General features: G+C 38.0%; 1 protein-coding gene across 2 annotated transcripts in view; it reads right to left on the reverse strand.

The window, feature by feature from the left end:
• wasf1 (WASP family member 1) overlaps positions 1 to 24,336 on the reverse strand; it is a 66,678-nt gene that overhangs the window by 5,317 nt on the left and 37,025 nt on the right. Inside the window, exons 4-6 of one of the 2 annotated variants that reach the window (XM_073856467.1) lie at positions 18,482 to 18,635; positions 7,450 to 7,567; positions 1,276 to 1,332 (exon numbers count right to left, since the gene is read on the reverse strand). In XM_073856467.1, coding sequence (XP_073712568.1) covers positions 1,276 to 1,332; positions 7,450 to 7,567; positions 18,482 to 18,635 — 329 coding nt within the window. The remainder of the gene's footprint in view (positions 1 to 1,275; positions 1,333 to 7,449; positions 7,568 to 18,481; positions 18,636 to 24,336) is intronic. The other variant, XM_073856468.1, reaches the window with a different exon arrangement.

The following is a 24,336-nucleotide window of genomic DNA, read 5'->3' on the forward strand; positions in this document are numbered from 1 at the left end:
CCCAGCCGAATTACCTACTGCTTTTTGACGAACGCCAAGGTCTTGTGGTAATTTAATTGCCGTCTGAATCCACATCTTTAAGTTTATAAAAGGGATCAATGCAAAAGTTATTCTGCACTTTCTTTTAGACCATTAAAAGCACCATATGGTCACGTCTTTCTTTGCGAACGTTTTAAACATTGCACCCCCTTTTGCGCCCATTGACGTTCTGATCTAAAAACGAGGTTAGAAATTGTTGGCGTGTTGCTATTTTGAGGCAACTAAAATAGACTATGCCATTGACCAACTAAAACCTGATCTAAAGTCTAAAGTCAATGGCGCAATATTGTTTTTGTTATTAAATGAGCGCATTAGTAATACGGCACTATAAACGGGATGACAATGGCGCTGTCCGGGTGCTGAAACGGCTCTCCGCACGTTTGTGAAATCTCCAGTTTGTTACAAATAAAGTATTTTTAAAGTACAAATCTTTTCTTACATACTTGTAAATTATTTTTTGATGATATTTGATAGCCATACATTTACAGCAATTAAAAGCCTGCTTTTTTACCTCCATGACTAAAAGAAAACGGGTTTTAAACGTTTGAATCCAAAAAATAACTATTTCAATACAAGTGAAAAACAACACAATTATTTAACATTAATCTTAAACTGGGGGTCTTCTTCCTCCGCTTAGTTTTTCAGTTTACAAAGTCCGTCATCTAAATAGGGATTAGACATAGCGCCAACGCAACTGGCTTTTAAAGGGGATGAGAGCTGAGATATAAAATATATAAAACTTTATAGTTAGGCGTTGTCTTCTATGGCGCTGCTAAGAAGAGTCATGTGATCGTGGGCGGTGTGAGTTGAGTCATTTGCCAATGTCGCTTTTCACTGTACTTGAGACATGAATATCAGATATGACCACTTAAAATCCAGATAAGAATGCATGTATCCGATTTATTTCCACATTTAAACGAGGCCTAAAACTGATTTGAGAATCCATGCACTTTTCCTGCTTAGACATTCATGGTCATATCCGATCTGTGCCACATGAATCGAGTCACTTGCAGTGTAAACACGACCTTAGTGTCTTGTATGTCACTGTTTAAGTATCTTGCGTAGAAACGTCTCAACCCATCATTAGGTATGATTTTAAACTGTGATGCGGACAGAACCCCTCAGATGATATAACAGACGTGTCAGCAGTGATGATGGTGTGTGTTATCAGTGTCGATTGTTTGATTTTCTCTGCACCTGTACATGCTGAAATATTTTCTGTGCTGGTCCACATACCTGCACTGGAAGGTCTAAATATTTATAGACCTGATCATACATGTGAAGATCCTGCAACTATAAAACAAAACCACAAAAGAGCCAAACGGCACAATTTAACACAGAGTAAAACACAAATATATCCTTTAACAAAACTAACAACCATATGAAGGATTTTCAGGAATTATCATGATATGAAAGCAAAACACAAATGTACAATATTTCTCATGAATACAGAGGACTGCTATAAAATAACAACATCTAAAGGTTATGATTGTATCTGCAGGAGAACTGAACAGATGCTCAAAGAGCGTGAAATGATCCTGGACTCATAGCACATAGTTGAAATGACAGAAAACAAAAGAGAAACACAATGAACCTCCAGCAGAAGTGATGAGGTGTGGACAACATCACACACACGTGTGCTTCATCATCAACTCTACACACACACACACACACACACGCACACAAAGAGGCGTCATGTCTATTCTAACTAAGGGGGCACCTGCCCTCTCCTTTCAGTTTCTTAAGCCAAATTAATTTTGCAAATAACCTCCAAATCAAAGAAGCATCCATTAATCTGTCAATTGTCTTTTTATCAGTTTAATATGCACAATATTATCAGTTTTGTGCCGCTTCCTCATCACTATTTTTTTTAAGATAGGAGCTTAATAGTGTTTCATGTTGCTTCATTTAGGCGGCAGGCGCTGTAGATCCAACAGCGCAGTCGCTGCAGATGCAACAGCGCAGTCGCTGCAGATGCAACAGCGCAGTCGCTGCAGATGCAACAGCGCAGTCGCTGCAGATGCAACAGCGCAGTCGCTGCAGATCCAACAGCGCGGTCGCTGCAGATCCAACAGCGCAGTCGCTGCAGAAGCAACAGCGCAGTCGCTGCAGAAGCAACAGCGGAGTCGCTGCAGATCCAACAGCGCAGTCGCTGCAGAAGCAACAGCGCAGTCGCTGCAGATCCAACAGCGCAGTCGCTGCAGAAGCAACAGCGCAGTCGCTGCAGATCCAACAGCGCAGTCGCTGCAGATGCAACAGCGCAGTCGCTGCAGATGCAACAGCGCAGTCGCTGCAGATCCAACAGCGCAGTCGCTGCAGAAGCAACAGCGCAGTCGCTGCAGATCCAACAGCGCAGTCGCTGCAGATCCAACAGCGCAGTCGCTGCAGATCCAACAGCGCAGTCGCTGCAGATCCAACAGCGCAGTCGCTGCAGAAGCAACAGCGCAGTCGCTGCAGATCCAACAGCGCAGTCACTGCAGTTCCTTGTTGCTGTATTTTTTTATCTAAATAATTTAAACGTTGTCAAACACGCTCACAACACTTCCAAACCCAAGTATGTTTATGTGCAGTTAACACACATTTGTACAAATGTGAGAGTCTTAAAGTTAAATATTTCTAAATTCATCTTGGTACAACGCCAAAGTTCACATATGAGGTAAAATTTAGTGCAAAAATGCATTACACTAATAATTTTATATAAACACATTTGTGTTTAATTTAAGCAATTAAAATGATAAATGAAAATAAACAAAAAGTGTAGATTACAGCACTATTGCTTTTATAGCGTTGAGCATCAATCACTTTACTGTGTTTTTGTCATTTTCATTGTTTATATACCTAATTTACATTCATTTTCTAACATAACGCAGTTGTTGTGCAAATGCATTAATGGCACAATTAAACAAGTCATTAAACAGAACGTAAACACATTTATTTTGCTTCTTTTCACATGAAGGCAGGGGGCTAAGATGTGGAAGTGCCAAGGAAAAGACTGTGAACGCTCTGTAATATTTGTGTTTATGAACGCATTTCTGTGAGCTGTTCACAATGTTCCCCCTTTAAAAAACTGCTGTATGACGCCCCTGCACACAAACACACAGAGCTCAAAATGTTTCACACCCCATTACCAACTGTATTTATTTAGCATCGTCCACTTATGATCCGATCGACCAAAACGCTCGGATATTTCTCCTGACAAATCTCACAAATGCCTTCATTCGCGGTTCAGAGGAGATCTCAACAAACTGAGTCATTAAAAGTAAAGATTTCAATATGAACTTCTCAAATGTACACATTATTGTACGTATACCACATTCATTTTACAAATCCGATACTCTGTCTCTTTGTTTCTATTTGTATTTCTCCTAAGCAATTTCAGGAGAAATATCTGAGATGAAGCTGATACTTAAATGAAACAACTAAGAACTCACACACGCAAACACAAATAACTTTGACATACAACAAAATCTCACAATTAAAATGGTCTTGTTGAAGCACACAATAGAAACTCTATAAACACTAAAGAAATGAAATAAATATAGATAAGTGTGATATCAAACCGTCTGAGAGATGTTTGTCTTCCTCCCGGTAGAAAGAGTGTGTGTTTGTTCTGTATTCTCTCTCTCTCTTTGTGTGCGTGTGTTTGTGTGTGTCTGTGTGTGTTATTACTGCTGTCACTAATTTACTGCTGACTGCTGCTGACATCAGCACTGTGTGTGTAAGTGTGTGTGTTTGTGTATGTCTACATCATACTTTTTGACCAAATTTGTCCCTACCTCTCTATAAATGAGCTAAATATTTTTACATTGGGGACATTTGTAAAAAATCGTATTATTAACAGAAACATTGGTAACACTTTACAGTAAGGTTGTATTTGTTGACATGTAGTAAATGCAGTGGTTCTTAAACTGGGTGCCCCGAGATTGTGCCAGGCCCTAGTTTAATGACATTTTATAAAATACATTCATTTATTATAAATTCAGTGTATTTAAACCTCAAAAATAAGGCTACCAACCTACAGCACTACATTGAATAACTAAATAGGTTTTGTTTAAGTTTTATGTCATACATTTTCTTTGGGGGGCCACGAAAGGATGCAACGTACACAAGGGGGGCCGCACATCAAAAAAGTTTGAGGTAATGCATTAGCTAACTTGAACTATCAATAAACAATTCATCTACGGCATTTATTAATCTTAGTTCATGTTCATTTCGGCATTTACTAATGCATTTTTAAAATCAAACATTGTTATTATTAGTTAATGCATGATGAACAAACATGAGTAACTGTATTGGCATTAACTAACATTAAGTCTTTCACTGCCAATGACAAGTTTTCCGGTAATCCGAATTTCCACTTTTATCCCCCAGATGGCGCGCTTACCCAACTACCCGTTTTTTTTATATTGTATGTTTATATATTTAAAAAAGAAAATTTTCTGGAAGGCATTCAACTTTTGTGAAAATCATATAAATGTTGGCGCGGGCTGGCTACTTAAAAAAAAAACGCTGGCTTGGAAAGTGTTAATGCAGCAATCTGTAACATTTTTCAGTTAAAGGTGCAGTGTGTAATTTTTAGAAGGATCTTTTGACAGAAATAAAAAATAATACACAAAACTATATTATCAGGGGTGTATAAAGACCTTTCATAATGAACCGTTATGTGTTTATTACCTTAGAATGAGACGTTTTATCTACATACATCTACATACATGCAATTCGCAACCTCACCACTAGATGCCGCTAAACTTTACACACTGCACCTTTAAAAAGAACAAAACTCTGTTATTAAATGTGTAGAAAGAAATGTCTCCTTACCTTGACCCAATTTCACAATGCTAAGCCTATACTAACGATTTATAATTTTAGCTGTCGGGTCGGTTTCCCCAGGAAAAGTCATTCATCTTTGACCCACGCACAGAACATTACTCCGCAAATAACTGCAATTTTATATTTTAATCACAGACGGCGATAGAGAGGCCTGCAGACTGCAGCTTTAACAAACATCAATAAATGCTAAAACATTTTATTGTTCATTGTTTGTTCATGTTAGTTAATGCCTTTACTGATGTTTACTAATACAACCTTAATGCAAAGTGTTACAGAAATATTAATTATACACATTTAACTTTAAGTTTAAAAATATAAGAATATTAGAAAATTAATAAGATAATAAAGTACAGAATCATGTCATTATGTCATAGTTATTGCTTTGGTTGTGTTCCACTTGTCGTCTTTGTCATGGACTTGACATAATGTGCCTTACAGCCAGGTTTCTGCTTGTTGAGATTATATATCATAGTTACATACAAAACCTAATTTGTATTTAAATGTAGAAATATTTGTGTATGAAAGTGTCACACATCCATATTGTGACCCTCAAAAAAAGAACACTGTCACAGTTTTAAATCCACACAACAAACAGCGCTGCAGGCGACAGGACTCCTGCTGCTCGAAGCTCACACACACACACACACACACACACACACACACACACACACACACACACACACACACACACACACACACACACACACACACACACAAGTGATACAACATAACACACACACACACACACACACACACACACACACTCACTCACACACACACGTGCATGCACATTTATCTGATATGACATTAGCTATATAAAATTCATACACTAGATGTCTAAGTAGTGTGTATAGTATAAGTGTACAGTGTATAGAGTATAGAATGAGAGAATGAGTAAAGCCGAGTGTGTTAGTGGAGTTCTGGTTCAGTCACCTGATGTCTGATTTACATCTGATTCTGTACTTTCAGCAGAGATCAGTCAGTCTTATAATTGAATCTGCTCTGGTCTAAATCGAATCATGCAGTCTCAATTCTTCAGGATTTATTCACTCTCAGTATTGAATGACTGCAGGAAACATCAGCGCTTCAGACTCAAGATCATCATCAGTTTGTCCAAATCTCATTTTACTCTCTTAGTGTCTTTACGGTTAATGCACAGCTGTGTGTTTACCGTTAATGCTGCGTGTGTGTTTGTGTGTCTTATTACAAAATAAATCCTGACAGGGTGATCAGGACATGAAGCAGAGTGGGCTTGTGTCACTCTAAAGAGATTTATTTCCAATAACAACCAGTTGGATGTACATTAAACCACTTATTGTGCGGCTATGGACACAAAATGTACTGCATTGAAATGTTATTAGCTTATTTATAAGAAATGCAAACTTTCCACAAGAAAAAAGTTTCCTAGAGGCTTAAAGCCAAACGTATTAAACTGTACCCATAAAGATGACTCGCAGTAAGCGGATGACGCTGTGTTATCAGTGAAATAGCGCTCTATATTTATCTGTTTGCCTGAAGTTCAAGTTAATGTTCCCTGCACCAAATCATTCATAATTCAGTTTTTATGATAAGTTTTTTTTGCCTCTGCAAATATCTGCACTACTGATTAACCCCGTTGTTGAAGGACACACAAAGATACATGAAGTTAAATGACAGCGATGTGGAAATGATCTAAAAATGCTGTGCCAGGCCAGTAGATGGCGATGTTACTTTGTAAAGAAGCACTACACGCCTGCACGCATACACAATCAAGATGGTGAATCATTGAGCAATTTTGTTTGGGTGAACCATGAAGTGGGTGAACAATAAAGTAGGTGTACTACAATTGGCAGCATAATTTTGTAAACTTGGTTGGAGAAGCGTTATTAAACTCATTATATTGAGTAGCACAAACATGCTGCATTTACTCGCATGTGCCTAAAGACTGCACATTACATCACCGTTTTCACAGATTTACATTTTTGTTGTTTACACAGAAACAATAAAACAATCGTTTTCAGGACCCTAAAACGCCACTGTCGTGTAAACGGAGAGCCTAAAAAAATAAAAATAAAAAGTGTCCTGCAATTAGTTGAAAATGATGTTGCATCTAAAACCGCATTCACACGGCACTTTGATCTCACAAATTTCCGTAAAATGATTTCCGTAAATTTGGCAGAGAGGCTTCTGTGTGAACACAAACATGTCCTGCAAATGTTCTGGGATCGTTCCCGTAAAGCGGACCTAGTAACATTTACGGAAAGCATTCTGTGTGAACAAGAGGCAGAAACAATGGCGTAAGGGTCGTGCCATAGTAAGGACGCCCATGTCGTCGCAATCAGACGATATGGTTCAGCTCTTTGACACGGATTTAAACGCACACAGTTTACTGTACGGTTGCAAACCTCTGGCAACCACCCTAGCATTTGTTTTGCACGTGGCACATCCTACTTACTGTAGTGTGTTCAGACAATGTAAACATATATATTCGAATCTATTTGTCTCTATATTGGATCTTATTTCATTTTTAATTAGGTCATCTCCTGTTATCTGCAAATAAATAAACCACACCCCCTTGCACAGGACTCCGCCCTCTTTTACCTTCTGCTTCCTCCTCTCTTTTCTCTTGTCTTCTGTGTCCTGCAGCATCGTCTCTCTCCACAGGTCAAAGAAATACGACGGGTTGGTGTAAAACTTCAAACCCTCCTTCCCGTCATCCCTAGAGAAGGAAACAAGTAAGTACTTTAAGTATGCAGTACGGTTTGCATATCATGAATTTTCTGTAGACTATGTATGGAGTACACTGATAATCGGCTGCAGTTGACAAAATATGCAGTATACAACTAATGCACACTCTGAAAAAAGTATGCATGCAACGCACTAAAACAGGGGCGCCCAATACTGCTCCTGGCGATCGACCGTCCTTCAAAGTTCATCTCCAACCCAAATCAAATACGCCTGAAGCAGCTAATCAAGGTCTTCAGGATTACTTGAAAATTGAAGGCAAGTGTGTTTAATTAGATTTGGACCTGAACTAGGAAATATATTGAAACTCTTTGGTTATTTTTTAGCGCGATGCTAATGGTCTATTCAGATTCAATGGATTATGCTAAGCTATGCTAAAAGTGGTACCGTCAGACCCGGAGATCAGCTAAAAATGGATTCCAAAACGGTAAAACTCAAATGCTTAACTCTAGGGGAGTATGGAATGAGAATATTTTTAAAAAAGTGGAGTATCCCAGCTAGGGCTGGGCAAAAAAAAATATTTTTCGATTAATCGTTTTTTAAAACGTGGTCGATTCAGAATCGATTCTCAAAGAGCAGAATCGATTTTTTTCCCCCATATTTTTTTCTGCAAACATTGAACGTAAGATTAACGTTAATCAAATTACTAGTCTTCTTCACTACATGTCACCCTTTTTTTTGCCTTGCGCGACGTTACCAAGGAGCCTTTCATTCATTCATTCAGTGCTTAAAATGGCGGTTTTAGGGGGTTCATCGACGTTGATGCTACCTTCACATAAAAAGTAATGGAAGCATTTTAGATTTTGCAAGCAAGACGACAAGGTTAGTGTTGTGGCTTTTAATTTCTTTTTATTAATTACCCACTTGTAATCTTCTGTTCACTGTTATTTTTTATTAATATAGTATTTGTATTAAATCTATATTCATTGAGTTGAATCAAGAATCAAGTATAAAAACCAACCCGAGAATCGGAATCGAAAATTTAATCGAGAATCGAATCGATTTGATAGCTTGTGAATAGAAATTTTATCGATCTGGAACATCTCAATCAATACCCAGCCCTAATCCCAGCGTTACTTTTACCTTTCCACTGTACATGACAAATGACGGCCAATAAACTTGGAAGGAGAGTTGGAAAGGGGCTGCGTGGGGTGCCAACAATCTGTGGGTGCGTAATTATACGATCTAATTTGAGCTTTGGATGCCTAAAAAAAACTTGTGCGACTACACCGCATGTGACACACCGCTCAGAAGTGATGTATTTCCAATCAAAACACTGTGAAACAAGGTGAAATTATTAATCTTTTTTTAATTTATTAGTTACACTTGAATCCTTTAAAAATGATTAATAATTTACTTACCGATAAGTAAATGATATATTCGTAGATTAAAGGCTCTTGTGCTGAAATGAGCTTATCTCCCATGTTGACAAGGATTTACGTTTAAACTGAAATTTCAGTACGACTGCCACTAGGTGGCGAACTCTGACAGTCGCATCCGAATGTAGTGTACAATTGAAAGGTGGTTTATCCTATATATATATATATATATATATATATATATATATATATATATATATATATATATATATATATATATATATATACAGTCTTGTTCAAAATAATAGCAGTACAATGTGACTAACCAGAATAATCAAGGTTTTTAGTATATTTTTTATTGCTACATGGCAAACAAGTTACCAGTAGGTTCAGTAGATTCTCAGAAAACAAACAAGACCCAGCATTCATGATATGCACACTCTTACCCTGGTGAAAAAATAGTATGCTAAATATATTTAATTTTGATATACTTAAGTATACTTGCAGTCACACTAATGACCAGTATACTTAAAGTGTGCTATTGATTAGTTTATTTAAAGAGTGCTATTTTGGAACAATTAATTTTGTACTTAATATATTTTAGTTGTATATTAATTGTAACAAAGTACAACTTTAAGTGTATTTAGTGTACTTTTGTGTGCTAAAGTGGAACAACTTTAAGTCTATTTAGTACAATTTAAGTACATGACTGTTTTTGTGCTAAATTCATGCTTGATAAGTGGATTTAGAGTGTGTTTTATTTATGTTAGGAGTATATTACAAATGTATTATGAGTGTCTTGCAAACATACAATCAGTATACCTTAAATAGACTGTTAGCGTACATTCTATATATTTTTAGCCAATCCAAAATTCTAAAAACTGCCCTGGTGAAAAATGAATATGCCAAGTACATTATATTTTGTATACTTTTACATACCTGCAGCTAGATTAGTAATGAGTATACTTCAAGTGCGTTAATAATTAGTTAACTTAAAGAGTGCTATTTTGGGAATAGATTACTTGCTGGTAACATAACCAAAATATTTTTTTCCAAATAAATAAAAGCTGATTAAAACAGTCAAAAACAATTCATTTTAAATATATTTAAAATATAGTTTTATTCACAGCATTCAAAGTGTACAGTATTTGCCTAAAAATTGAACAATTACTCATTGAAGAATGTCAAGATGATTAAGTTTACAACATCTTTCTCTCCCAAATCAACTTTAGTCTGGCAGGTTTTGGTTCAGCCTTATAGGAAATCTGAAAAAGAGAGACAATAAGCTCAATTAAAAAGTGTTTAATATTAAAACATTACATTTATTTAAGACTTACTGTATTAAATCTATAGTTTACTGGCAGAGATTGTATAGCAGATATATTTTTACCTAAACTAGAGCTTGACTTAAATGTCATCATATATATTAAGGGGCTGTTTCCTAGACAGGAATTAGACTAGTCCTAGACTAAAATAAATGTAAGAGCTGTCCAAACTGAAAACAACTTGCTCTGACATATCTTAAAATACATCAGTGCCCTTTGTTTTGCATCGTTATGCACATAGGTGGAGTTTTTAGTAAGGCATGTTTGTTGAAACTATCCTGGTTAAACTGGGGTCTAGTCCTGGATAGGGCTGGTCCCTGTCCGGGAAACCACCCGTAAAAGTTTTCATTATAATGACTTGCCTAAATGGGCTGCAAAATCCTCCTTACATAAAATACTTTAGCTCCTAAAGAAAGATTTTATTGTATTAAATTTAAATGTAAAACTTGTCAGAAAGAAAATGCAACAAGCAGACAATTGGGTGGTTTCCTGGAAGGGGATTGGCTTGAAACATGACTAGGCCTTAGTTTAATTAAAAAATATAACTAGTTTCAGAAAACATGCCTTGATAAAAACATTACCTGTGTGCATTTTGAGGCAGAACGAAGGACACTGATGTATTTTAAGATATGTCAGTGCAAGTTGTTTTCAGTTTGGACAGCTTTTACATTTATTTTAGTCTTGGACTAGTCTAAATCCCTGTCCGTGATAACCACCTCAATATGTATATAACGTTATCTAAACTGAAGCTTGATTTACTACTACGAATGAATTATTATATCTTAAGAGTTTAAAATGACTTACCATTAGCAGCAAAGTCCTCCCTACAAATGTCTTTGAAAAACTTTAGCTTCTGAGGAAAGAATGCAGCATCATTAATACTAAATACAGTTAGGTAAAAGCCTTACAAGCTCTAAACAGTCAATAAAGGGTTAACTTTCACGCTACATTTAAAAAAACAGATTTTCTGGCGCTCCCTTTTTTCATTAACATATACATACACACCAATACATATATTTAACAAAACAATCGGGTGTACTAATTCGAACAGGCTAACAGTGCTATCTTTCAAACCTTTAACATTAGCTATAAGCTAAGCTAAGCTAAGTTACACAGCAGCTTATCACTAATAGCGAGTTAGACACCGCGTTATTGACAACATTTCGCATTCGAAATATGACAGTCTACTGATAAACTTCAGAATGGTCAAACGATAATCAAATATAATTAATTTTAAGATATTTTAACGTACCTTGGGACTGAATCCGTCCGTCTTGAACGACTGGTAAAAATCAAAATACGTGCGTCGTGACGTCATCACACACGTCAGATGCATTATTCAAATCTCAGAATTCACTTTTCTCTGAAATGCATTTACGAAAACAGTTTAAGTTAATTAATGTGTACAGCTAAACGCGGTATGCAATTGACTCAAAAACTACAAAAAAACAAACACTCATATTCCCCTTACGAAAATGTTTTTTTTTGTGGTAAAAGTTTAGTAACCATGTTTTTTTGTGTATTGATTATTATTAGCAAAACCATGGTTATTTTGTGGTAAAACACGGTTAATTGGTTTATCCAATGCTTGACTATAGTGAAGTTACCTTATTATGTTAATAGTATATTACAAATGTATACATCTATAAAATGTAACTGAACATACTTCTCTCTCGTAATTTTAAGCCCACGTTATTTCTCCATAAAATAATATACATTTGTACACCCCATATACTTTCAAAATGTACTTAAAATATACTGTTTCTAAAGAATACTAAATAATGTATTTTAGAAATATACTGTCAGTGCATTATTATAATGATAACTTTAAGCATACCGATAAAGTATACCTAAAATACATTTTAAATTTTTTTAAATTTAGTATACTTTAAAATTGCACAAAACTTTAACTTTAAGTATATTTTTCTAAAGTATACTTTTAGAAAATATACTAAAGTATAATTATTTTGAAGTATGTTAAAAGTTTAATTGTAAAAAAATACGCGCAAATATGTTGTAAGCATACTTTAAATATGTTTAAAGAAAGTACATTCCTTTGTAAGTATATTTGTAATGTACTATTGCAAAGTTAAATATACTTGAAATACAATAAAGTATATTTGTTTTTCACCAGGGTAAGGCTGTGCAATTGGGCAATTAGTTGAAAGGGGTGTGTTCAAAAAAATAGCAGTGTCAACCTTTGACTGTACAAACTCAAAACTATTTTGTACAAACATTTTTTTTTCTGGAATTTAGCAATCCTGTGAATCACTAAACTAATATTTAGTTGTATGACCACAGTTTTTTAAAACTGCTTGACATCTGTGTGGCATGGAGTCAACCAACTTGTGGCACCTCTCAGCTGTTATTCCACTCCATGATTCTTTAACAACATTCCACAATTCATTCACATTTCTTGGTTTTGCTTCAGAAACAGCATTTTTTATATTACCCCACAAGTTCTCAATTGGATTAAGGTCTGGAGATTGGGCTGGCCACTCCATAACATTAATTTTGTTGGTTTGGAACCAAGACTTTGCCCGTTTACTAGTGTGTTTTGGGTCATTGTCTTGTTGAAACAACCATTTCAAGGGCATGTCCTCTTCAGCATAGAGCAACATGACCTCTTCAAGTATTTTAACATATGCAAACTGATCCATGATCCCTGGTATGTGATAAATAGGCCCAACACCATAGTAGGAGAAACATGCCCATATCATGATACTTGCACCTCCATGCTTCACTGTCTTCACTGTGTACTGTGGCTTCAATTCAGAGTTTGGGGGGCGTCTCACAAACTGCCTGTGGCCCTTGGACCCAAAAAGAACAATTTTACTCTCATCAGCCCACAAAATGTTCCTCCATTTCTCTTTAGGCCAGTTGATGTGTTCTTTGGCAAATTGTAACCTCTTCTGCACATGCCTTTTTTTTAACAGAGGGACTTTGCGGGGGATTCTTGAAAATAGATTAGCTTCACACAGACGTCTTCTAACTGTCACAGTACTTACAGGTAACTCCAGACTGTCTTTGATCATCCTGGAGGTGATCATTGGCTGAGCCTTTGCCATTCTGGTTATTCTTCTATCCATTTTGATGGTTGTCTTCCGTTTTCTTCCACGTCTCTCTGGTTTTCCTCTCCATTTTAAGGCATTGGAGATCATTTTAGCTGAACAGCCTATCATTTTTTGCACCTCTTTATAGGTTTTCCCCTCTCCAATCAACTTTTTAATCAAAGTGCGCTGTTCTTCTGTACAATGTCTTGAACGACCCATTTTACTGCATGTTCAACAAGTGTTGGCTTTATCCTTAAATAGGGGCCACCTGATTCACACCTGTTTCTTCACAAAATTGATGACCTCAGTGATTGAATGCCACACTGCTGTTTTTTTGAACACACCCCTTTCAACTAATTCAACTGATTGCCCAATTGCACAGCCCCAAGAGCGTGCACACCACGAACGCTGGGTCTCATTTGTTTTCTGAGAATCTACTGAACCTACTGGTAACTTGTTTGCCACGCAGCAACAAAAAACACACTAAAAACCCTGATCACTCTGGCCAGTCACATTGCACCGCCATTATTCCGAACAAGACTGTATATATATACATATATATACATATATACATATATATACACATATATATACACACATATATATATACACACATATATATATATACACACACATACATATATATATATATATATATATATATATATATATATATACATATACACACATATATATATATATGCTATGTTCATAGTCTTGCAATGTTAAACTGCAATTGTTTTTAAAATATTAAAAACGAAAATATGAGTTTTCAGTAATTAAAAGGCAAAATATTGGATACAAGAAGTGTACATTGTTTTGAAAATGCATGTTTTTAATATATAACCTATAACAAAAAGTAACAAAAACAACATTATTTATAAGTTAAAATAGGGGTAAGTTTGGCCCGCAGCATATTTACAATTTTAAAATCTGGCCCTCGTAGAAGAGTAGTTGAAGACCCCTGCTGTATATTATCATATTGCTTCATATGTATAAAATAAATGATATATTTCTTATTTAGTTCATTACTTTTGAATCTATTGTGTAGTTAAAATTTTGATTGAAATGGCTGAAAATAACCTTTTTAAATTGTAAGGGATCTCAGGTTTCGGAAGGAGAACAAAACTGCAATCGTTCCCCGGTTTCGGACACAATATGTCTGAGAGCGTTGCTAGAGTACGAATATATTGTATTGCAATATGGAGCGTTTAAGTATTACAACTAAATCAAAACTAAACAACAGATTTGTAAATGAAATGGTTTAATTACAGTACTGACTTAAAGTTACAGTTGAAATGGTTACACTATAAATGCATGAAATGGTAAATAATACAAACAATTGACTGTTTCCAATGTATGTGAGATATTACCTGATAAGATAGAGAACAGAGAAAGAAAGAAAGTTTAGAAGAAAGAGATTCACACTTGACAACTGAAATCTAGGCCTGATGGCCCGAACCCCAGAACTTAGGTGAAGAAAGAAAGGAGGGGGGAAAAGGCCAATGCAAAGGCAAAAGCTAAAATGCAAAGGCCCAGAGCTCATAAAAACCTTGACCTTTATCCTCTATCTCTTGACCATGTGACTAAGCCTAACTTGATACATTCAAATTGACCAATCAGAACATCACCTTTAACCCCCACTGTATTGGATAAACAGCTGTGACAATAGTCTTTGATCAGCACAGGGGGTTGTGCCAAGTTGTGACCAAGGAATAAGTTCCTTCAATTTTAATCTTACAAAATCAAATACATAATGTTCAATGTTTTGAAACCCAAGATCTATCAGAACGACTGAAGACGTTAAAAACAAGAAGTGTGAATAGAGCTGAAAATTGCACAGAAATGTGTGAGCGTGAAGTTTACACCTCCACCAGATTCCTTTAAATTTCTCACATTCTCCCGAATCAAATCACTGTCATCTCACTTTCTCATTTTCTTTCATTTCATTTCAGCCTACTAAAGGAGGTTGAGGCAAAATGGAAAACGTTTGAAGAAAAGGAAACACAATCCAGCTGAAATCAAGCAATTATCACATTTGAGTTTATCATGAGCATCCCGAGGTAGGAAATGAAAATCTGAGAGTCTGGATAAGTTTGCTGCACTCATATTTAAATTTAGTTAATTCATAAAATCATTTATTCATTAATATGTATTTAGTGTTGACTGACAAATCACTTGTCATTAGAAAGTCATCACATCATCATGACTGGTGAGCTCCAAATGGCTTATTTTACCCCTGAAGCATATTTTTGGAAATAATGGGTGCTACTCACGGCACTGTAACAAATGAGCAACTGAATAAATTTACAAGGGTCGCTGTTACTGTTGTGTAAGGGTGACGATTCATTTTAAAAAGTGAGATTAACCCTCAATAGCACACTATACGTCTTATCTAACCTAAATGACAAACCGAGGATGTAGGGGATGGACGTCCAGAGCGTGCGTTTTAAACCTATTGATTTGTAACATGCTTACAACACGAGAAAGGGGCAGCTAACGTAGCTTCTCTATGCGTTTCAAAAGTGAGGGGTGAGCAGTGGACTGAGCCGTTGGTTGCAATGTGCAACCTCACCACTAGATGCCGCTAAAATGTACATACTGCACCTTTAATCTTTGCAAATCGATTTAATATCAGATTACTGCTGTAAATAAGATATATTGCATCGGCAGACTTAGTTATTTAGTTATCTGTTGTTTATTTTCAAGATATTTAATTCATGCACAAGTTTTCTCTTACATCACTCCTCCGATGGATTCCCCAGGGTCTTAAAGCTCGTTTTAAATGCAGCACTTTAATTCTGTTTACAAACTTAACGACATTAAATAATTTTCATATTTATTTAGTATCGTGGATATAGGATGTACTACATGTTTTTTGCTTATTTTGTTCAAAAGCATGATCAACGTAAGTCTACATATTATAATAAAAAGGAACACTTTAAATAACTTTGCGATGCAGTTTGCGAATGTCTGCTTGAATGATGGTTTCGGGAAACACCCGCATCGATGAGCTATGCTGAAGCGATGAAACTTGCGACTGTAGTTGGCTAACGATGCTTTTGGGAAACGCAACCCAGGTTGACAAAATCATAGTTGCATTATATAAGTGACCCAGTCTGTGAAAACCCAGCTTTTTTGCTGTTTTCTACATAAAATAATCTGACATAACATAAAGAACATTCTGTGAAAATATAACCTTGATATCTTTAATATTGACTGAATAAGCTTGAAATCAATAATTGAAATCAAACATTGATGCTCCTCTCATCATTAGTTTATAAGACTTTTAAGTCTGGATTTCACAGAGTCAGATATCTTCTCGTGGAGGGATGACACATTTTGTGTGTGTAGTGACTGCAAATTACATAAAGCAAAACTTTACATTGCATCAAAGATTGCATTTTTATAATGCATTACGTTGAACGAAAAAGTTCCCAGCAAGCAATTTTTCTTTTAAGTGACGTCTAATAGCCGTCCAAACACAGCCCAGACGTCTAGGCTAAAACAAGGCAAACTTTTGGCTCTCTGTAAAAATTTAATAGATAGACATCGAACCATAGCATAAAAATAAATGAAAGCTTATAATCTCTGTTGACTTTGCTTACATGAAGGAATATCAGACATCTCACAAGATATTTTGGCCAAAACGACATGTAACCAAATATAAGTTTATTTTGGCTAGAAGTGGGTTTCTCATAGCTGGACTATATAGTAAACATAGACCAGGGGTCTCCAACCTTTTTGTGAGCAAGGGATAAAACAATCTGGAGGGCTATTTTGATTTACTGTGGGTTCACACCAGACGCGTTTTAGGCGTCAAATTCGCGTCTACCGCACGTAGTTGGACGCTTGAACATTTTGAGTGTACTCGCTTCATTCGTGCGTGAAATTCTAGTCATCGAGACATTCACGTGGAAATTCACCTCATGGGAGGGGCTTCTGCGACTCTGCTCGCTTCCTGTAACCATGTCACTACTAGAGCAAGCTCCTGATGCGTTTTTCTGGCAAAGTTTAGATTTTTCAACTCACGCAACGCTCAATTTGCAGCATTTGCACGAACTAGACGCGCGAATGAGGAGAAATCGCGTCAACCGCGCCACGCTAAACGCCTCATTCGCAGAGGTGTATAGTACTCAAGTATTTTTACTTTCTACATTAAAGTAAATTTTCAAGTATTCGTATTTTATTCGTGTTTTTCTTTGGAAAACATACATTCCAAAGCATATTATCATAATTTTTACTCCACCACATTTCATATTTTCAGGTTTTTGGTTTATATTTCATATTTAAGTACATTAAACATCTAGTAATTTTTTTTACTTTTACTTAAAGGTATAGCGGAGGATTTTCTCGAATTTTAGAAAAGAACCGCCTTCTCCACTTTTTAAAAAAATGCAATTGCACAACACTCTTGATTGACAACTAGGAGGACCAATAGTCTTGATGATCCACCCGGAAATAGAAAATCCTCCGCAATACCTTTAAGTAAAAAGTACTTTTACTCAAGAAAGTAAAAGTAAACAATATTTATGTAATTAGGTATTAAATCAAGTTTAATATGCAATATTAAAGGAATACACAGTATGATTCTATGCTTTAGAATGTAGTGAAAAGTTTTTAGTAAAGTAAAGTAAATTTTTTCCCAAGACAAACACTGTGATAAAGCACAAATGCTTAGAAAAAGTAACTAAAATACTTAAGTAGTATACACTTCTGCTCATTCCCGCTGCGAGACCTCCATGCGCGCGTCAACGCATCTTTACATTGACTTAACATTGAAATGACGCCTCTACCGCGGCTGGTGTGAACGCAGCAGTAGTCTACTCAAAATTTTTTTGTTTTCTTGTTTTATTTTTTTTATTTAATTTGACTTGTTAATATGCTTTATGATTGTTTAAAATGCATAAAAGAAACCAAAAATATGTAATAAATTAATATTAAAATTGAGGCTATCAATATAATGTGCTTTGGTGGGCAACTAACAGACTCTGTGCGGGCAACCGGTGCCCCCTGGCACCATGTTGGAGACCAATGACCTTGACGGTAAAAACAACAGCTTTTGCATGCTGGGATGTGTAACAAGCATTGACCCGTATATAAAACCTGTCTTTTTAATTGAAATATGATAATGAGATGTTGACCATGTGGAGAACAGACCAATAAAAAAAGGGCACACTGATGTACTAACCTATAGGGTGTGAGAATATTGAGGGGCGGAGGCTCCTCACACAACTCGTATGTCTCCTGCATCGGGATTGGCAGAGACTGACGCTCAAACAGTTGCTGATCTTGAATGGTGGAGCTGCGGAAAGCTTTTCTCATCGTGATATCCTGAAGAGACACTAAGAGAAACACACAAATATAAACGTTTGTGAATGTTAAATCTTAAATGTATAGATAAGCTCTCACATTACAAAGAGCTGAATTACATAAAACTCCTTTAGTTGAAGGATTTGGCCTGTATCCATCCAATACTACTCTATAGATATTCAAGATTAAGATTAGATGTTCATAACGTTTGCCTCTTTACACACAATCTAGTTTTGCTTGTAGAAATGACAGACAGGTGGTGACGCTGAGGCTGATGGGAAATTAAAACGATGACTGACAGAATACCGTTGCAGATGTCAGGTCAGTTATTACCAGATGAATAGCTGCTATAGTCATCATTTTAATCATTAAATCTCTATAATTAGTCTCAGAGAACACAAACCAATCCTTCTGCTTCAATATTCTGCTACGGTAATTTAATGCTAATTAGCTCATCGAGTATGCAAATTGTTCATCTGTGTGACGGACGTTCAGGCAAACTACAGATTTATTATTATATTCTTTGCAAAACACAACTTGAAAGTGATGTTGCCAGTCATTCTTACTTTTGCTTGAATTATGCTCTGTGATTTATGGGGGACGGTCACACTACGCTTTTCATTGACTTCATACGCATGCGAATGCGTGAGACCGGAAACACAAGCTTGTGTGAAGTTATTTTGAAGTCTAGTGAACTCTGACCTGCAAATTCATATCGGCGATATGTGACCGGTTGAAACCTGGTAGGTCACGATGTGACCTTTCTCTCTACTGAAAAGCACAATGGACGAAGCCAAAGATCTTGCTGTATATTGACAAGCTGCGCCGGTATTCACAGTAACGTCAAAAAAATATTCACAAAGTCACAAAGTAGTGTGACCGCACCTATGCACATATGTGAATGCATGAGTTTCCTAAATGTCTCTGCGATTTATAATGCAATGCATGCGTTTGTTGCATTCTCTGTGTTGCCACAAGGGGCGCTATAGCAGTCATGTAACCACACTGCAATGCATCTCTGAAGCTATTAAAATTTAGAATAGTTATTTTACATATTATAAGTAATAACTATTGTAATAGTAATCTCAGCTAACATCCTGAGAGCAGAACACGGCCAGAGACAAAACTCTTCTCTTCTCTGTACTGATGTTAACAGGGTCTCGTTTGAGGAGACGGCAGTAATCTGGCATTACAGTTATTACCCTTTTAACACTTCACAAAAGACAGAAGCTGTAACGCTTTATTGAATTCAATCCCTCTGCGGCGGATGAAGAGAAGCTGTTGTTGGATCGTGTTTAAATAGACCGGCTGGATGAAAAATGGTGCTATCCTGACGGGTTCGGTTTCATTAATAAGCTCATTTACAGAGAACAGAGTTCATGGTGCGCTGCGTAATTGAAATAGTTTCAGACTGCAAAGGTGCATCTGTCTCTCTCTCGACTAGTGTGCCCTACCTAGGAAGCATTTTAAGGCATTATGAGCTATTATTGCTTTTATATTACACACATAACTCATTCAATGGCTAACTTTTAATGAAAAGAAATGATATCTGGTGACATTGTCACCTTAACGGCGCATTCACACGGGCGTAAGCGTTAACGCTTAACGGAAGGCTTGTCTGAAGCGTGGCCAACAGCCAATGACAGTGGCCGCTACACATGCTCCGTTCTTCCATAAACGTAATTGGCTGGCTCTGTCTAGGTAATTTGCATAAGGCGATCTGATGGCTTACGCACGCGTTGCCGCTTGAAAAGTTGAGAAATGTTCAACTTCGGCCGCGAGCAACGGCACTGAAGCGGCGCCGACGGATCCACAATTCAGTTCGGCAACGCATGACGTCACCCATTAAAAGTAAATGGGAAGCGTTAACGCTGACGCCCCGTGTGAATGCGCCGTAAGTGAGAAGAAGTGTAGAGGGCAGTCGTCTATGTAGGGTAGTAAGCAGATGGGCAGTACTGGCAAACGTCATTAACTCACACTTTATAGTGTGTGTGTGTGCGTGTTCCTGTTTGTTTGTGTTAATGTGTGCTTGCGCATGAGTGTGGTTGTGCATGTATGTGTGTGTGTCTTTGTGTGTGTACTCGTGTTTTTGTGCGTGTTTGTCTGTGTGTGAGATTGCACATGTTTGTGTATGCATGTTTGTGTGTGTGTTTATGTTTGATTGTACATGTTTGTGTGTGTACGCGTGTTTTTGTGTGTGCGCGTGTTTGTGTGTGCGGTTGCATGCGTGTTTGTGTTTATGTGTGGTCGCGCATGAGTGTGGTTGTGTGTGCGTGTGTTTGTCTGTGTGCGCGGTTGCACATGTTTGTGTGTGTGTTTATGTATGCATGTGTGTGTGTGTTTATGTGTGGTTCCACGTGTGTTTATGTGTGGTTGCGCATGAGTGTGATTGTGCATGTTTGTGTGTGTGTTTGTCTGTGTGCGCAATTGCACATGTTTGTGTGTGTGTGTTTGGGTATGTATGTTTGTGTGTGTGTTTATGTGTGGTTGCGCATTAGTGTGGTTGTGCATGTTTGTGTGTATAAGTGTGTTTGTGCGCGTGTTTGTCTGTGTGCGCGATTGCACGTGTGTGTGTGTTTGTGTATGCATGTTTGTGTTTATGTGTAGTTGCACGTGTGTTTATGTGTGGTTCCACGTGTGTTTATGTTTGGTTCGCATTAGTGTGGTTGTGCATGTTTGTGTGTTTGTCTGTGTGTGCGATTGCACATGTTTGTGTATGAATGTCTGTGTGTGTGTGTGTGTGTGTGTGGTTGTGCATGTGTATGGTTGCACGGGTTTGTGTGTTGGTGCGTGTTTGTGTGTTTGTCTGTGTGCGCGTGTATGGTTGCACGTGTTTGTCTGTGTGTGTGATTGCACATGTTTGTGTGTGTGAAGGTGTGTGTGTGCATGTTTGTGTGTGCGGTTGCACGCATATGTGTGCATGTTTTTGGGTGTGTGTGCACGCACGCACATGTGTTTGTTTGTGTGTGGTGTGTGTGTGTGTCTGCATGCATGTGTGTGTGTGTGTGTGTGTGTGTGTGTGTGTGTGTGTGTGTGTGTGTGTGTGTGTGTGTGTGTGTGTGTGTGTGTACATACGTTCCTCTTCCTTCGGATCGAGTTGAGTGACACTGATTGACAGGCGGTCGACTCTTTCTTGGAGCGCGATTGCACATGTTTGTGTGTGTTTGGGTATGCATGTTTGTGTGTGTGTTTATGTGTGGTTGCGCATTAGTGTGGTTGTGCATGTTTGTGTGTGTACGTGTTTGTGCGCGTGTTTGTCTGTGTGCGCGATTGCACGTGTGTGTGTGTGTGTTTGTGTATGCATGTTTGTGTGTGTGTTTATGTGTGGTTGCACGTGTGTTTATGTGTGGTTCCACGTGTGTTTATGTTTGGTTCGCATTAGTGTGGTTGTGCATGTTTGTGTGTGTACGTGTGTTTGTGCGCGTGTTTGTCTGTGTGCGAGATTGCACGTGTGTGTGTATTTGTGTATGCATGTTTGTGTGTGTTTATGTGTGGTTGCACGTGTGTTTATGTGTGGTTGCGCATGAGTGTGGTTTTGCATGTTTGTGTCTGTATGCGTGTTTTTGTGTGCGCGTGTTTGTGTGTGCGGTTGCGTGCGTGTGTGTGTACGCGTGTTTTTGTGTGTGCGTGTGTGTGTGTGTACGTGTTTGTGTGTGTGTGTGCATGTTTGTGTGTGTGTGTGCATGTTTGTGTGTGTGTTTATGTGTGGTTGCGCATTAGTGTGGTTGTGCATGTTTGTGTGTGTATGTGTGTTTGTGTGTGTGCGCGATTGCACATGTTTGAGTGTGTGTGTGTGTGTGTGTGTGTATGCATGTTTGTGTGTGTGTTTATGTGTGGTTGCGCGTGTGTTTATGTGTGGTTGCGCATTAGTGTGGTTGTGCATGTTTGTGTGTGTACGTGTTTGTGCGCGTGTTTGTCTGTGTGCGCGATTGCACGTGTGTGTGTGTGTGTTTGTGTATGCATGTTTGTGTGTGTGTTTATGTGTGGTTGCACGTGTGTTTATGTGTGGTTCCACGTGTGTTTATGTTTGGTTCGCATTAGTGTGGTTGTGCATGTTTGTGTGTGTACGTGTGTTTGTGCGCGTGTTTGTCTGTGTGCGAGATTGCACGTGTGTGTGTATTTGTGTATGCATGTTTGTGTGTGTTTATGTGTGGTTGCACGTGTGTTTATGTGTGGTTGCGCATGAGTGTGGTTTTGCATGTTTGTGTCTGTATGCGTGTTTTTGTGTGCGCGTGTTTGTGTGTGCGGTTGCGTGCGTGTGTGTGTACGCGTGTTTTTGTGTGTGCGTGTGTGTGTGTGTACGTGTTTGTGTGTGTGTGTGCATGTTTGTGTGTGTGTGTGCATGTTTGTGTGTGTGTTTATGTGTGGTTGCGCATTAGTGTGGTTGTGCATGTTTGTGTGTGTATGTGTGTTTGTGTGTGTGCGCGATTGCACATGTTTGAGTGTGTGTGTGTGTGTGTTTGTGTATGCATGTTTGTGTGTGTGTTTATGTGTGGTTGCGCGTGTGTTTATGTGTGGTTGTGAATGAGTGTGGTTGTGAATGTTTTTGTGTGTATGTGTGTTTGTGTTTGTGTGTGTGCGCGATTGCACATGTTTGAGTGTGTGTGTGTGTGTGTGTGTGTGTGTGTGTGTATGCATGTTTGTGTGTGTGTTTATGTGTGGTTGTGCATGTTTGTGTGTGTGTACGCGTGTTTGTCTGTGTGTGCGATTGCACATGTTTGTGTGTTTGTGTATGAATGTGTGTGTGGTTGTGTATGTGTATGGTTGCACCGGTTTGTGTGTTGGTGCGTGTTTGTCTGTGTGCGTGTGTATGGTTGCACGTGTTTGTCTGTGTGTGTGATTGCACATGTTTGTGTGTGTGAAGGTGTGTGTGTGCATGTTTGTGTGTGCGGTTGCACGCATATGTGTGCATGTTTTTGGGTGTGTGTGCACGCACGCACGTGTGTTTGTTTGTGTGTGGTGTGTGTGTGTGTCTGCATGCATGTGTGTGGTGTGTGTGTGTGTCTGCATGCATGTGTGTGTGTGTGTGTGTGTGTGTGTGTGTGTACATACGTTCCTCTTCCTTCGGATCGAGTTGAGTGACACTGATTGACAGGCGGTCGACTCTTTCTTGGAGCGCGATTGCACATGTTTGTGTGTGTGTGTGTATGCTTGTTTGTGTGTGTGTTTATGTGTGGTTGTGCATTAGTGTGGTTGTGCATGTTTGTGTGTGTACGTGTTTGTGCGCGTGTTTGTCTGTGTGCGCGATTGCACGTGTGTGTGTGTGTTTGTGTATGCATGTTTGTGTGTGTGTTTATGTGTGGTTGCACGTGTGTTTATGTGTGGTTCCACGTGTGTTTATGTTTGGTTCGCATTAGTGTGGTTGTGCATGTTTGTGTGTGTACGTGTGTTTGTGCGCGTGTTTGTCTGTGTGCGAGATTGCACGTGTGTGTGTATTTGTGTATGCATGTTTGTGTGTGTTTATGTGTGGTTGCATGTGTGTTTATGTGTGGTTGCGCATGAGTGTGGTTTTGCATGTTTGTGTCTGTATGCGTGTTTTTGTGTGTGCGCGTGTGTGTGTGTACGTGTTTGTGTGTGTGCATGTTTGTGTGTGTGTGTGCATGTTTGTGTGTGTGTTTATGTGTGGTTGCGCATTAGTGTGGTTGTGCATGTTTGTGTGTGTATGTGTGTTTGTGTTTGTGTGTGTGCGCGATTGCACATGTTTGAGTGTGTGTGTGTGTGTGTGTGTGTGTG

This window comes from Misgurnus anguillicaudatus, chromosome 18 (genome assembly GCF_027580225.2).
Source record: "Misgurnus anguillicaudatus chromosome 18, ASM2758022v2, whole genome shotgun sequence".
Classification (NCBI taxonomy): Eukaryota; Metazoa; Chordata; class Actinopteri; order Cypriniformes; family Cobitidae; genus Misgurnus; species Misgurnus anguillicaudatus.